General features: G+C 33.3%; 1 protein-coding gene across 1 annotated transcript in view; it reads right to left on the bottom strand.

The window, feature by feature from the left end:
* Positions 1-14,456, bottom strand: part of LOC124354653 (trichohyalin) — a 177,044-nt gene that overhangs the window by 23,380 nt on the left and 139,208 nt on the right. The window contains exons 10-12 of the mRNA XM_046805281.1: positions 6,809-6,874; positions 2,763-2,813; positions 371-477 (exon numbers count right to left, since the gene is read on the bottom strand). Of these exons, the coding sequence (XP_046661237.1) occupies positions 371-477; positions 2,763-2,813; positions 6,809-6,874 (224 nt within the window). The remainder of the gene's footprint in view (positions 1-370; positions 478-2,762; positions 2,814-6,808; positions 6,875-14,456) is intronic.

Genomic DNA, 14,456 nt, shown 5'->3' with positions numbered 1-14,456 from the left:
AAGTTATATTCTGTCCTGAATCCTTACTCTGAATCTAACATCCTTTGATAATTTCTCATTATTCATTTTTAGATTGTGTGGGCAGGCCATGTGATGAGGAGGGAGGATGATAAATTGATTAAAGAGGTTTGGAAACACAATCCAGTTGGAAGAAGACCTCGAGGTAGACCCAAAAATCGCTGGAAGGACCAGGTGGAGAAGGACTTGCGGAAATTGAGAGCGGGTCAGGGGGATTGTGAAGACAGGGAGAGATGGAGGCAGCTGGTTGGCGAGGCCAAATACCACCTAGGGTATCCATGGCCATGGGAGTAAGAGTAAGAGTAAGTAAGTATTATAATAGGTATAAAATTAAATGTTCAAGTTTTCCGACCTGCTCTTCTCCTCATCTCGCAGCCGAGTGACTGCGTTGTGATGGTTCCTCTGTAGCTCCTGGTGTTCCTCCAACAGCAGCTGGTACAGTGTCTCCACTCCAACTGTCTGTTCACAGACACAACACACAATCAGCCGACTGACAAAGTTATTTGCTACAGCTCTTATTTTATAGTACAGTTCACCATAGAGGTTACATGATTCTTCTCTGTCCCTTTGTCAATCCAGAATATTCTATAAAGTAGAAGTGTTTTAAGAATTTTGACTGCATGGAAACAAAATCAAACAGAATCAAAATTGTAACATATTACAATGGTTCGTCTTCAAATTTTGTAACATTATTTATTGTATTCCTGCAAGTCTAAAAAAATAATAAAGAATAAATTTCCTTTTCCTTCATAATTTTCAACCAGGTTTTGATTTACATCAAAACCAAGGTTCAGTGTTTTATTTTATTTATGGACTTCTGTTCTTTGATTTTGTATATTTGGCATTAATAAACTTCTTTTTGATAAGTTACACAGGTTATTATTGAGCATCTGTTTGAAGAATTATTTTATTATTAAGGAATGTTTTTATGCTTATTTCATGGTTACAATTTTATTTACTTTATTATCTAATAATTTTATTGATTTACTAACAAGAAAAGGTACATCACACAATGTATCGTGTAATAGGCTTCTCTGAGGCAGCATACAAAATTTTAAGTCTATGGCTACATGTGTTATGATGTTACATGTTAAAATCTCACATGACTTTACTCAGTTTATTTACAAAGCTAATTATACTGCAATTTTCTTGTTGCCATCATAGTTACGCATAAGACCAATGTAAAAATGTTCACTAACACTTAGCCAAATCCAATAGAATAACATGCACCATTCAAACTCTGTATACTCTGAATAGAAATAAAGCTTCATGTACAATTTCACATCCATAAAGATATCGTGTGGACAGACAGACAAACAGAAATGAAATTTTTCCAGCTCCTCGAGTGACACGCTTTGCCAACGGTCAGCCGAAAACTTTAGTTACGAAAGAAGGACACTGTCACATACATATATAACGGGTATTTTTGTAACCATTCTGGTCTGAATCATATGACCAAACATGTGAACCGGAAGTCGGGCAGGCGCAAGGAGTGTCTGTAGTCTATCAGCAGGAGCAGCCTACCATTGTATGCAAGATTTGGCGCCACATGGACCTTGAACTTCACCTCATACATCCGGCTTGCTCCAGAGAGGCGCAGGTACCAAATTGGTACAACCTCAAATAAGGACCTTGAAGAACAATGTCAACTTAACACTTCCATCTCTCAATCCCAATTTAGTATCATAGTGCCAAAGTTCTGGTAAAAAACAACAATGTGAAAATTCTTTTTATCGAACTAGTATTACATGAGTTACTGAATGATAATATACCAAAAAATTGGTCCTTTATTTTTGAAACTAGCACTATTTTTTCTGTCATTTTAGAATGAGTTTCTGCAGAGGTTTTTTTTATCTCCAAAAACATTTAAATAAATTACGTTTATCAATATCAATATAAAAATTTATGTTTATTTCCATCTTATATATACATAGAAATTTTTTTGTTAAAAAACAAAAATAATTGTAAAGGTTAGCTTAAAATTATTTTATTTGAATCATTTTATTAAATTTGATTAAAATGATAACTAAGGATCTAAAACTAATAATCTTGTGAAAAAATAACAGACAACAAAATCTTTATTTAATTACAGTACTAAATAAACTAAAACTTAAAATATAAAATGCAGTTATTACCTCAGATGTATAATATATGTACAGTCTTATGAATGTAGCATTTACAAAATACTCCAAAAATCTTGTTTACAACACATAAAATGTAAACAAAATACAGTATGTGGCACATAACAAGAAAATACCAAAACGATACAAAATTGTTAAAAATATGAGCAATCTGAGTTAAACATTTCAAAATATACTCTAAAAGTTATTGATATAGTAAAAATTATTTTGTAAAATATCTGCATCAATCTTGAAGTAAATAATAAACACTTAGCTCAAAACTTAGTATATTCAATTCATGGTCAAATGTTATACAATTTGGTGGTCACTAACAGAGTTGAATAAAAAAGCTAGAGTACAGTTGTGATAAAAGTTGTGTGAAGGGGAAATATCTAGATAATCTATATCTACTACATAGTTATTTTCTAAAAAACAATACCTTTAAGTGACAGAATGCAGAGGTTAGACAATTTTGTAGAATCTGTTATTAAAATAGGTTTTAAAATGTCAAATGCATTTAAAAATTAGGTGAGCCATAAAACTATTCAAATGTCTACCTTCCAAAATCCAAGGCAATAAATAACTGTTAGTTATTAATATTCATAAAATAATGTTTTAGCTAACCTTAGTCCAGCTGGTCACCATGTCTGTTTTCAGTCCACCAGCCATCTCCTCCTAAAGCAATAACCACACTGTAGATACATATTACAATAATTTAAGAAATGTCTGTGCGGTCATCTTTTTTAGCCCCATAAGAACAATTTTGAACTTCAAAACATGTTTTCTGTGTTATTTTTAGTTAGTTATGGGAGTTGTCTCATTTTAATAATTGACTTATCATGCATCCAAACGTTTTCAAAATTGTTCAATATATCGGTTGTTTAGAAAAAAATCTTCAAACTTTTTTAGTTTTTTATCTTTTAAATGCATAAAAGGATATATATTTTACAAAAAAAGCTAAAAAGCATTTGAATGCGCATCCAAACGCTTTTTTTTTCTTTATCTATATAATATCTTTAAAATTAAACATCTCCCATAACTCTATTGGTTAAAACTCCAACCATGCGCATCCAAATGCTTTTTTGTTTTTCTTTATCTACATAATACCTTTAAAATGAAACATCTCCCATAACTCTATTGGTTAAAACTCCAACCATGCGCATCCAAATGCTTTTTTGTTTTTCTTTATCTACATAATACCTTTAAAATGAAACATCTCTCATAACTCTATTGGTTAAAACTGAAGGTTAATTCACTACAACTAGCTCTAACAAGTTCTAAAACATCTACATCACAAAACAGTTATACAAAGTAACAAAATAACTAAATCTCTTTTCTGTCAATGATATTTTTTTACTTTTATAACAAACTTTGAATTGTAGAATACTAGAATACTGTAGTTTTTTATGAAGCACAACATTATTATGTAAAAACAAAAAAGCTAAATATTAAGTGATTTGATTTAATATAATTGTGATAATAAAGTTCAAGTCAGTTACGATATCAGTTTCAACTAGTTAATGGTTGTAAATCTAAGGTACAATATTTCATTTCTATACAATGAAATAAATTAAAGTTATTTTGTACATCATCTAGAATTTAGATTACCCTTAATTTGAAGACAACAGTGAAAATCCACTGGTTTTACATATACACTTATAAGATAATTTATATTATAAATTTAAGAGGTTATTTGACAAAATAACAGCAGAAAATGAAATTGAAATACAATGCTCTTATTTTAGCAAACAAGGGATAAATCTTTTATTGCCATTCCACCTAACATTTATAAGTAATGAATTTGTGGTATTTTTAGAAGAATTTTATTAAGAATTATTGTAATTTTTTGAGACACTTAAAAAAAGTGACCTTCCCCAGTAAAATCTGTGAAAATTCTGTATTAAAGAGCCATGACCTTACCCACTAAGCCTCAGGGGAGGTCAAACTAAATACTTTCTTTTCCTTGGTGTGCACAAACAAACAAAGACTTTGTGTAAACCTTACACTATTTAAATTCATGACTATTTACTTGTTTTAATACTTCTTATTCCTAATTATTGTATATTGACAAATTTATATATATATATAAATCTGTTTTGTTTAAATTTGAAAATTAGTGCAAAATAATAATTAGGCAAAAACCGATTAAAATTAATTTCAGCCAAATTCAGAACTGTGGCTTTACAGTTTTTTTGCCTCATTTCACAGCAAACATTTGAGTTTTCTTTTTAAATACCTCTTCCAAGAGTTGAAAAGTTATAAATTAATATACTTTTAATCCTATATACTTATTAATTGATTAAAACTTATATTGCGTCTTAAATTAACATTTTGTGGATTACAAAACGTTTGTGAAGTATGTCGTGGGTCACATGTATTATATAGGTAATAAAATTACTTTGGCATGTTTTATTATTTATACTGCCAGATAAGTGACTTCAATGCATAAAACACTTTTAATAGTGCAATAAATTGTACATTCCTACACTATATACGAGAAAAGTTGGGAATGTTTTGGAAAGAAGGATATTTCCTTTAAGTTCAGGGAGATGGAGAAAATAAGCATGCCTCTTTGAAAAACCAAACACCTGTAAACTGTAAATGATATGTTAACTTAGTTAAAATTTGAGTCTTTATATATGAAATACTGGTAAAAAGGGAATCTCAATCTATAAATTTGTTTCCTTCCCTTTCAGTATTTTTCATAAAACAAGGATTGTAAATGATTGTACAGAAATTTGAATCCAGGATTCAAAATATTTTACTGTATATATTGTAAAATTATAACTTATTATTATAACAAAATGTAAAAATACAACTTTTGTTTTTAATTTATTCCTTAGTAAATTACATTCTAATTAAATCATTAACTATATACAACTATTAATAATGGTGACCTTATACTGTTTCTGTTTCTAAAATACTAAAAACTTTGTTTCTTTTAAAAACTACGGAATTGAAAATCACAGTCTCATATTTAATTTAAAACTGAAAATATTATCTAATATAATCTTTTCTCACTTTTTGTGAAAGAAGTATTTTTTATCCTGCTTCTTTCTACTATTCCCTCTATCTTTTAAAATATTTACTTTTTTAAAATAAAACCTTACATGTTTATGAGTCCAACATATTTTATTTTTTATTTATTTATATCATGATTCATATTATTTAAGATTAATTAAAATAAAACAAAAGAGTTGTTGACTATGCTCATAAAACAATTAAAAATTATGATAGAAGTATTTTTGTTCTTATTTTTTCTTTATTCAAAAAAAGACAGTGGCAAGGGCAAAACTTGAAAATTTAAATAATTGTTATTTTGTAACAAATCAATTAAAAGATCATGAGAACCCATAACAAGTTAAATAATATATTGCCTCGCTTCAATGAAAATTTTCAACTGATTAAAACTTTGTATTACTAATGTTGGGTTTAAAAACAAGCAGTGCCTATTGTTGTGTCATTTTATTCAAATTACAATAATTACGTTTATTTTATTCACTGTTTATTTATGAAGTTAAAATGTGACACTGCAAATTGTAAACATCTGCAATGCGGACAAGATAATCGTTTTAAATAAGGTAATTATTATTAAGTGTTTCCAATATAACTGCTTAATAGAAACTTTGTTCGTTCAATATGCTGAAGTAAAGGTGTGAGAATATACGGCTGGCAAGACTTGGATTGTTGCCACTTCTTGTCTACGTAACAGACTGTGATTTACAGCAATTACGCACTTAACAACAACAATTACCCAATCATTTAATAATAATCGGGAGTAGTTGGCTGCTGCAATTACGCCTGCTGTCCTTGGCCGTGACTTTCACACAGACTAGTACAGATGTTGCAGCACTTTTATGGAAGGCGTTATCAATCACTCAGTATATCACTAACAGAATCAGATGTACGATATTACTATATTATGCTCTATAACAGAGTAGATACTTTGATTCATAATATATTCTCGGTTATTCAAGTGGTTTCAGAATAAACTGCAGGCGAAATTGTGTAACAAGCTCATAGGGAATATAAAAACTCAAGATTCTACAGGTTACTTGCAACAAATAAATATGTTCAGAAATGCCAAAAATATATATTTTTTTCAAATATGAATCCAAATGTGTAACGTTGATCTTCCCTAATCCTCTGAACCTAATTATCCGTATTTTATCTTTCCTAAAAAACATTTATTACAAGTTAAATATTTTAAATTGTGGAATTCAATCATTCATCTTGAATTTCTGAATCAAAGGATAAAAATAAATATTTATTATTACATTTCATACATACAACAAGTTTTGACCAAACTTCATAATATTTTGAGCTACAATTTGTTTTATTTGGGGTTTCATAGTTCGAAACAGCTTTATCTCCAATTTGAAATAAGGACAGAATTGTTCATACAAGAACATTTTTAAATTTGCACATGGAGAAGTTGTCCATTATATAAAAAAAAAACAATTTCAAAAGTCAATAATTAGATGAATGCAAATGAAATCCTCCAAAGACATATTTATAAGAATACATTATATAGCGAATATGAAGCATAAAACATTTAGTTTATTCTTTCCAAACACTACAGCACAAAGATAGTGATAACCTTGTTGACTTAAATTCTATAAAAAGATGAATATTTGACACTGAAAGTAAAAACATTGCTATATATTTACCTTAAGTGGTTCCAATGGATTTGTAGTACTTTTTTCGTTTGTCTTTTGATCATCTTCTTTTGTCGTCTGGAACAAAATCAACAAATCAATAAAGGCAAGTAAGTGCATAAACGAAAAGAAAATGCTTCACTAAAACTAACAACAATGTGGTATTGACGTCACAAAAAGCTGAATTTTCAAAAACAGTGTTGTGAAAGTAACTAATATTATATCTCCCGACACACTTGTAAACATAGTAAATTATACTGTACAATAGGAATTCATGTTTTTATTTATGAATCTTTATTATCAGAAGACATCAGTGCTCTACATAGTCTACAAATTTATTTCTATGGAATATTTATTTATTAATTGCGTAAGGACTTTTTAATTTACTTATGCTTCCTGATGTTCAATTCCTGTGGTCCATAACCTAATTTTCACTGTTTAAGAAGGAAGACAACTTGAAACCAAATAGTTAAATATTAAAACTTTATTTAAAAATCTGTTTAGATTTGTTTGGACTAGATAGCTAAAATATTTTGGATTAATGTTAACTTTGATATTTAAATACTCTAACTTAATTATTATTAATCAAAAAGTACGAGTTTTGCGATTTGTTTTTATTTTGCCAACATGGATAAATTCAATCTAATACGTGACATTTATTTCTAGGCAGTTTACAAAATGTGCAAATGTTTAAGCACAGTGGTTTAAGGTTATCTCATTAGCGGTTACACAGTTGCAAAACATTAATGTTATACTCGGTACATGTATAATACATTCAGACGAACTAAAACAAAACAGAGCGACAGAGAAGAAACGACACACGGAATGAGGAAAACATACCGTGAGCGCGGTCAGTCAGCTGTGAGGGACGTTCCCACAATTCCTCGGACTTGTGTAATCAGCTGATCAACGCGGCAGCTGCCGGCAACAACAAACAATGGTGGGACCGAGGGAAAAATGTTGTTTAGAATTCGGAACCATAGTGATCACTTGTTTAACTTTATAGTTGAAATACTAATTCGGAACACGATTGATATATGAACGTAACACTTTCATTATCGTCTTTAGTATTTTTCGACAACACTTCGTCTGATTCAACTCTTTATCTTCCAATTTTCTCTCTGTCCTTTCTTTATCTCCTTCAAAAGCGTAACACTTTTATTATCGTCCTTAGTATTTTTCGACAACACCATCTGATTGACAAAATACAACTTTGTATTTTCCAAACGTTTCTCTTCTAAGACCCTCAGTCAGTTTTCTCTCTGTCTGTTCTTTCTTTATCTCCTTCAAAAACGTAACACTTTTATTATCGTCCTTAGTATGTTTCGACAACACTTCGTCTGATTGACAACATTCAAATCTTTATCTTCCAATTTCCTTCTTCTAAAACGTTCAGCCAGTTTTCTCTCTATCTGTCCTTCCTTTATCTTCTAGAAATCTAGATTTCTCGACCTTATTCTTATCTCATCTTATGTACGATTCTGGTAATTGTTTAAAGTTAGGGTGTATTAAAATCGGTTTTCCTCACTAACACTTTGAATAACATGGAGTCTTGTAAGTGCATTAAGGCTATTTTTGGTACTTATTGAAATTATGGGTTAGGCCATTGTATACTGGATTAGACCAGTTTACCAGTGTTTTTAAATGTTGTAATCCCTATCGTTTAAAGTCCTTGTAAAACTTTCTATTATAATTTGTTCTTGGGATATGAGTTAACATGAAGGGGGTTAGTCGAGTTGATCCTAAGTATATTACTAATGGTTATTAACTCCTTCATTAAAATTATATGATCCTTGAAATATGTAATTTGGTAAGTAGGCGCGTAAAGTTGTGGGGTCTGATTCATTCCCACCGCGCCCAAGTGTTTTGTATATGGAATTAAGAACTAACTACTTATTAAATATACAAACTAAATAAATTCATACAATTTTCATTGGATCAGGAATGCCTATACAGCAAAGATAGATCTAGAAAAACAGGACTTCAAGACAACATATGTATCGAGCTGTATTGCCCTACTTATTTTCTCCATGGCACAACACAAGCAAGGAGCATTCGGTTTCATCATACCACGTCATCACATATGTTAGATGTTATCGTCGAAAGTGATATTGCACCTCTGGCCATATCACACAATGCTCTTGACAGCGTATTCAGATAACCCGTAGTAGTAAATTCCAAACGAGTTTGTGGCGGTGGGCAAGGTGTGACGGGAGCGTGAGAAAGAGTGACCCGCGCACGCCCTGGCGGCCGCTACTTGCGAAACTGTCGGTCTGTCTGTCTGTCTATCTGTCTGTATCGAGGCAAGGGCAGTGGGCCCTCGGCCAAGTTCCAAGTGCAATCTGGATTGACTCGTGACTCAAACCAATACCCATGTTGTTCTGAATCCACATTAAACCATTTCCCACGGACTGTTAACATTGACTAATACTTATCGAGCCTGTCTCAGGATGCAGAGAAGATGTGTGGATGGTTGGAGCCTAGGTTTATGTTTGCTAAGAATCCTAGAAGAATTATTTCAGTATAGAAGAATACTATAAATTGATGAGCGGTAGTGATACTAGTGGATCATCTCTGGTGCGAATCTCAAAAAAGAATATCAAACAGATAAGAGACCGATTTGGTAATTGGGTTGTTGTAGCAGCTAATTGGAACCTAGATAAATTTCTGCTGAGAGCCTCCATAGGATTTCAAATAGATAAGAAAACCATGGATATCTGGCTAGTAGTTGTGATAGTGGCAAGGGACTTTAATGTTTATAGCTTAGGTAAATCTTTGTTGCGGACCTCGGAAGAAGCATGTCAACCATATAGGAATACCATAGGTAGCTGAACTGTGGAAATTGCAGTGGTAAGATAACTTAATGGCCAGACCCTAGGCCAATCTCTGTTGCGAACCTCGAAAGAAGTATTTCTGACATAACAGAATAACATAGATATCTGAACTGTGGAAATTGCAGTGATAAAATAACTTAATGGCAGGCCCTAGATCAATCTCTGTTGTGAATCTTGAAAGAAGTATGTCTGACTTATAAGAATACCATAGATATCTGAACTGGGAATTACAGTGATAAGATATCTGAATGACTAAGCCCTAGCTAAATCTCAATTGCGAATCTTAGCAAAAATATGTAATATATAGAAGAATACCACGGATAAGGGTGATTATAATGGTAAGGGAAGTTACAGCCTAGGTAAATCTCTCCTGCGAATCTTGGAAGAAGTGTGTCGAACAGATAAGAGATCCATGGATACTTCGGCGGTGGTAATGACAGTGGTAAGAGAAGCGCACGATCCAGGCCGCTCGTGTCGCAGGGTCGGATCTCGTTGGAGTTCACTCTAAGCCTGCCACTAACTAGAACACCGATTTATCATCAAGATGACTTTGCTCTTGGGGTTGAACATATCTGATGGACATCAGCATTCTGGTTGTTTCCAAGCACTCGACACCCTTAGTGACACTTGAATTGAATCATTCTGAACTGGGCGAATTCCTTCATAACATGTGTAAAATGAAGATGTAAATTATCGAGGAAATGGATTTAAAAGCTGCAATATGTGTTGTCCAAAATTATCCAAGAATGAAATTACAGAGGAAAATTCAAATTAATTTGAGGATATGATGCCTGTACTTAACAACTGTTAAACCCCACCGAAACGTAATAAGAGTATATAATAAGAGGATAAAATAAAATAACGAAATATCGATTGTCTACACAATAACGACACAGTTGACAGGTCTCACAATAACGTCATTCAGCGACACTACATTAGTATTTAGAGAAGAAGCTAGTTAACGCCTACGTCAAACAATTCCAAACTGCTTTAAAGGATTTTGAACAATCCAGGTGTGAAACATAGACAACATTAATGAGTTTTACAAAATCTTTGTAATGATTTATAAGCAAGTCATACGCGTTTCGCGAGAGTTGAGATAGTGCTACAAGAGTTTGTGAGAAGTTCGCGTGTTAAAAATGAGAAATGGAGTTTTCTCTTCACGATCATTATATTTAAGTTCAATTAACAAATCAATTCAATTCAGTTCAAATATATAGTAAACTTTGCTGTATAAATAATCTATATTTTCTGGAATTGATAAATTTACAGTTTTAATTGTAATTAGGTTGTTGTTTGGAGACATCATCAATTCGTCGCTAAACCATAGGATTAGATACAAAAGGGAGAGAAAAAAATTAAATCTTGTGTTGCAGAGAGAAAATAATCTATATATCTATCTACTTCACCTACACCACCAAACTACAAAAGCAGTTTAACACGTTTAAATTATAAATCTCCTCTAGGGATGTATTCAAAGGGAACCTGGCTTTCTTAACCAACGCCTAGATAAAACAATAAATTTCTTCACTAGGGTGTTATAAAATTTTACAACTAGCTGAAATATGCATTCATGACAATTGAATTTCAAATGTAAAATTCAGATGAAACTTCTATGGAAAATAGTTTAGCGTTGCTTACTTTCATTTATTTTTAACATTATAATCATCATAAACAGAAAGAAAGATCTTTAAGCCTATAAAGGAAAGGGAGGATATACTGGGTACTGTAATCCCCAGTGGTTAATTCACTGATGCCCGACATGAAACTTTGGAAGGATCACCACTCACAGCACATTACCAATGGTACCTTCAATCCCTGAGGTTATCTTATTCCTTACCCGAAGTTAATAAGGTTACCTCGGAGATCCAAAGCGTGATAGCTTCATGCTTTGGCTCACTATTAAGGCTATGTTGGTGATTACTGTAAACAGCCGACATCTTGGACCCAAACTCACCAGAAAGACCAAATTCTGAGATAGAAACAGTCCAAACCAATCGACGTGCACGATGGCCATTGCATTTCTCAAGGTAGCCTATTTTGATAGGTTACCACGACCTGGGTAATAAGTCCCTGGATATATCCATGCTTGGTTAATAATTGTGGATGCGATTGAGTTCAGGAATTTTTATCGGATCTCGAAAAAGGGATTTGAAGGGATAAGATGGGGGATAAGAGGGTTAATTCCTGCGTATTTTACTGACCCCTTCTACGCGGTCTCTCCGTAAGTACAGAAATCTAGTGTTAAAACAATTTCAAAACAATTATCACATAACACTGAAGGCTTACGCAGCAATTGCGTCATTGCAAAAATACAAAGGCAGGAAATTACTGGCACTTCATATTCAGTTATCGCCCGCCCTGCCCAGCCTGTCTATTGAAGCACAAGCCACATGTGTCGTCAGGATTGCGCTATGAGCGCCAATGTGAGAACGTAACCGGACATCAAGGAACGTCGTTAATTCTATTGTTCCATTTTGAATGCTGAAGGTAAAGTATTAAATGGTTTATGGATTAGGTTAAATATCACAGTGCAACCGTTTCTTGGTAAACTCTCTCTCGTCAGTCGTCCATATTAAAAATAATACTAATGGTTATTGTAGGTTAGTATAGGGGGTAATTACCATAATTCAGAAGGAGTTTGGACCATTCCACCAATCATTGCGATTGCGGAAATGGCAAATACTGCAAAGTTTGTAATGTTTCCAAAACTTTAGTACTAACTCGACTTTTACTTATTACAGTATTTTTAATTCAAAATACTCAGATAATAAGAAAAAAATAGGAATGTTTTTACTGCATTACTAATTTTAACCCACCTTTGAGATAGCTGTGGCCACTTCAGTGGTGAATCTCTATGCCTTATCACGTTCTTTTTAACTATCTTATTTTTCAGGAAGGTCTGCCTTTGTAAAGATAAGAAAAATCGGTTGTGTTAGTTTGTTTCAATTGATAAAAATGGTAGCTATATAACGTGTCTTCTCTGTTTTTACAGTACGTAAATAAATTTAATAAAATGTACTCTCACTTTAGTGTTTACTACACATTTTTTTATAATACAATGGGATTTGAAAATATAGTGCAATAATATTGAATATAGAATAAAATGAAATTATTAAGAATACATTTCTTTACATTTTAGACTTGTCCTTCAACAGACCAAAAAGCCTAAATAGATTTACAGCGTGAAATGCTGCGTCGTTTTTTGAAGCCCAATTCTATTGTTGGAATAATGGAAGCAATTAGGAGATTTTCAACGGGATTTCTTGCAGGAATAGGTTTGACAGGGGGATCGGGCGCACGTCACTCCGCGTGCGCCCACGGTCCAGCACGCTCGGAGAGGGAGGGTCCTCTGGAATCGGTGAAGAATATATCTGATTAGGGTTCCCGTTAGGACGTGATCAGAGCGGTGACCTTGAGCGGCGATTTGCTCGACCACGGTATTGTGGCTGGAGGCGGAAGCGGTTACGGGCACGTAAACCGGAGAGCGACCTCCAGAGATCGCGGCCGATTTCCCACCCTCCGATCCGTCACGGTAAGTCGGTCAAGTCTTGCATTGTCTGCGGACTCGGCTCGGCCGAACCGTGGCCTGACTCCGTGGACAGGCAGCAATTATGTTGACGAGACCAGAGAAGGAAAGATGAAACTGAAAGTGAGAGCTGTCTTCTTCATCAACGGTCGGCACACCGAAGGAGTACATGGAACACGCTTGGGAACTGGGGATCTGACGAAATAATTCGGTACTGTCACGAAACATTGGACAGAACCATCACGCTTTTTGGGACCAATCAACAATCCGTGGTTTCGTAAACAAGCGCTGCGGGATTGTTTGTGATTGGGTTGTTAATTTTGGAAGCCAATTGAAATCGTGCAGAACACTGTGTTGCCACCAATGAGAGACATTAATGAATTATTACACACTCGCCTACTCTAGTTTAAACTCTTTACACAAATTCTTAACAATCTATTTTCATTCATCCAGCAACTCCTAACGCAACGCCTAAAGTACAGTAACAGAAGATTTAAATGGGTGAGAGGATAAAAACTTTCTTTATTATTAGTCTTTTATGAGTCGTCTTTACCAATTTCATCATTCATATAATTTCGTGTTGGAATAGCAAATTGGCTTGCTTAATCTCTCTTTTAAATCAGCTGGCACCGCAAAGAAAGCGGAAAGATTTGGCCAAATCGGTAATCGATATCTCAAATGAAACGGCTGCTCATCCTCTGTTTTGGTCCAGAGATAAGACTTTCCCTCCTAATGCCGTAGGCACTCATTTAAGTATGATAAGGAATGCTATGATCATACTCATTGCACATCATTAGACTAATAGTAGCCTATTGCATCAGGACCGACAGACGGATGCTAGTAGCGTCACGAAACTAAACAGAATAGTTTCATCAGAAAACCTCTAGCAAATAGATGATAAGAGTATAATGCGTAACAAAACGTGTTTACTTTTACGATCTTAGTGTTAAGAGTTTTAGTAGACAAGCAAACCCAAATTTTATCACATTACTTTAGTAAGTTTACTAAATGAAATATCTAGAATCTAATGCGCCTTAGATTTGCCAGACAGATATCCAAGCTAACTATGATTTATCATCGGTGATATTAAAGATATTAACGCTTATATTCAACTTATTAAAAAACACTTAACCTTGGCATTTCTAAATCATCACTTGGGGCTATTAAAAGGTTACCTCGACCTTACCAGTAATGGTATAATAAATCATGGTATTAAAAAGTAACACGAATTCATTGTGAACATGTTTTGAAAATATCTATTCAATTCAGATCAAATAAATTACAAAGTTGCCGTGTC

The sequence above is a fragment of the Homalodisca vitripennis genome, chromosome 1, assembly GCF_021130785.1.
Source record: "Homalodisca vitripennis isolate AUS2020 chromosome 1, UT_GWSS_2.1, whole genome shotgun sequence".
NCBI classification, from domain to species: domain Eukaryota; kingdom Metazoa; phylum Arthropoda; class Insecta; order Hemiptera; family Cicadellidae; genus Homalodisca; species Homalodisca vitripennis.
The sequence above is the reverse complement of the archived record's forward strand: the minus strand, read 5'-3'. Positions and strand labels throughout refer to the sequence as shown.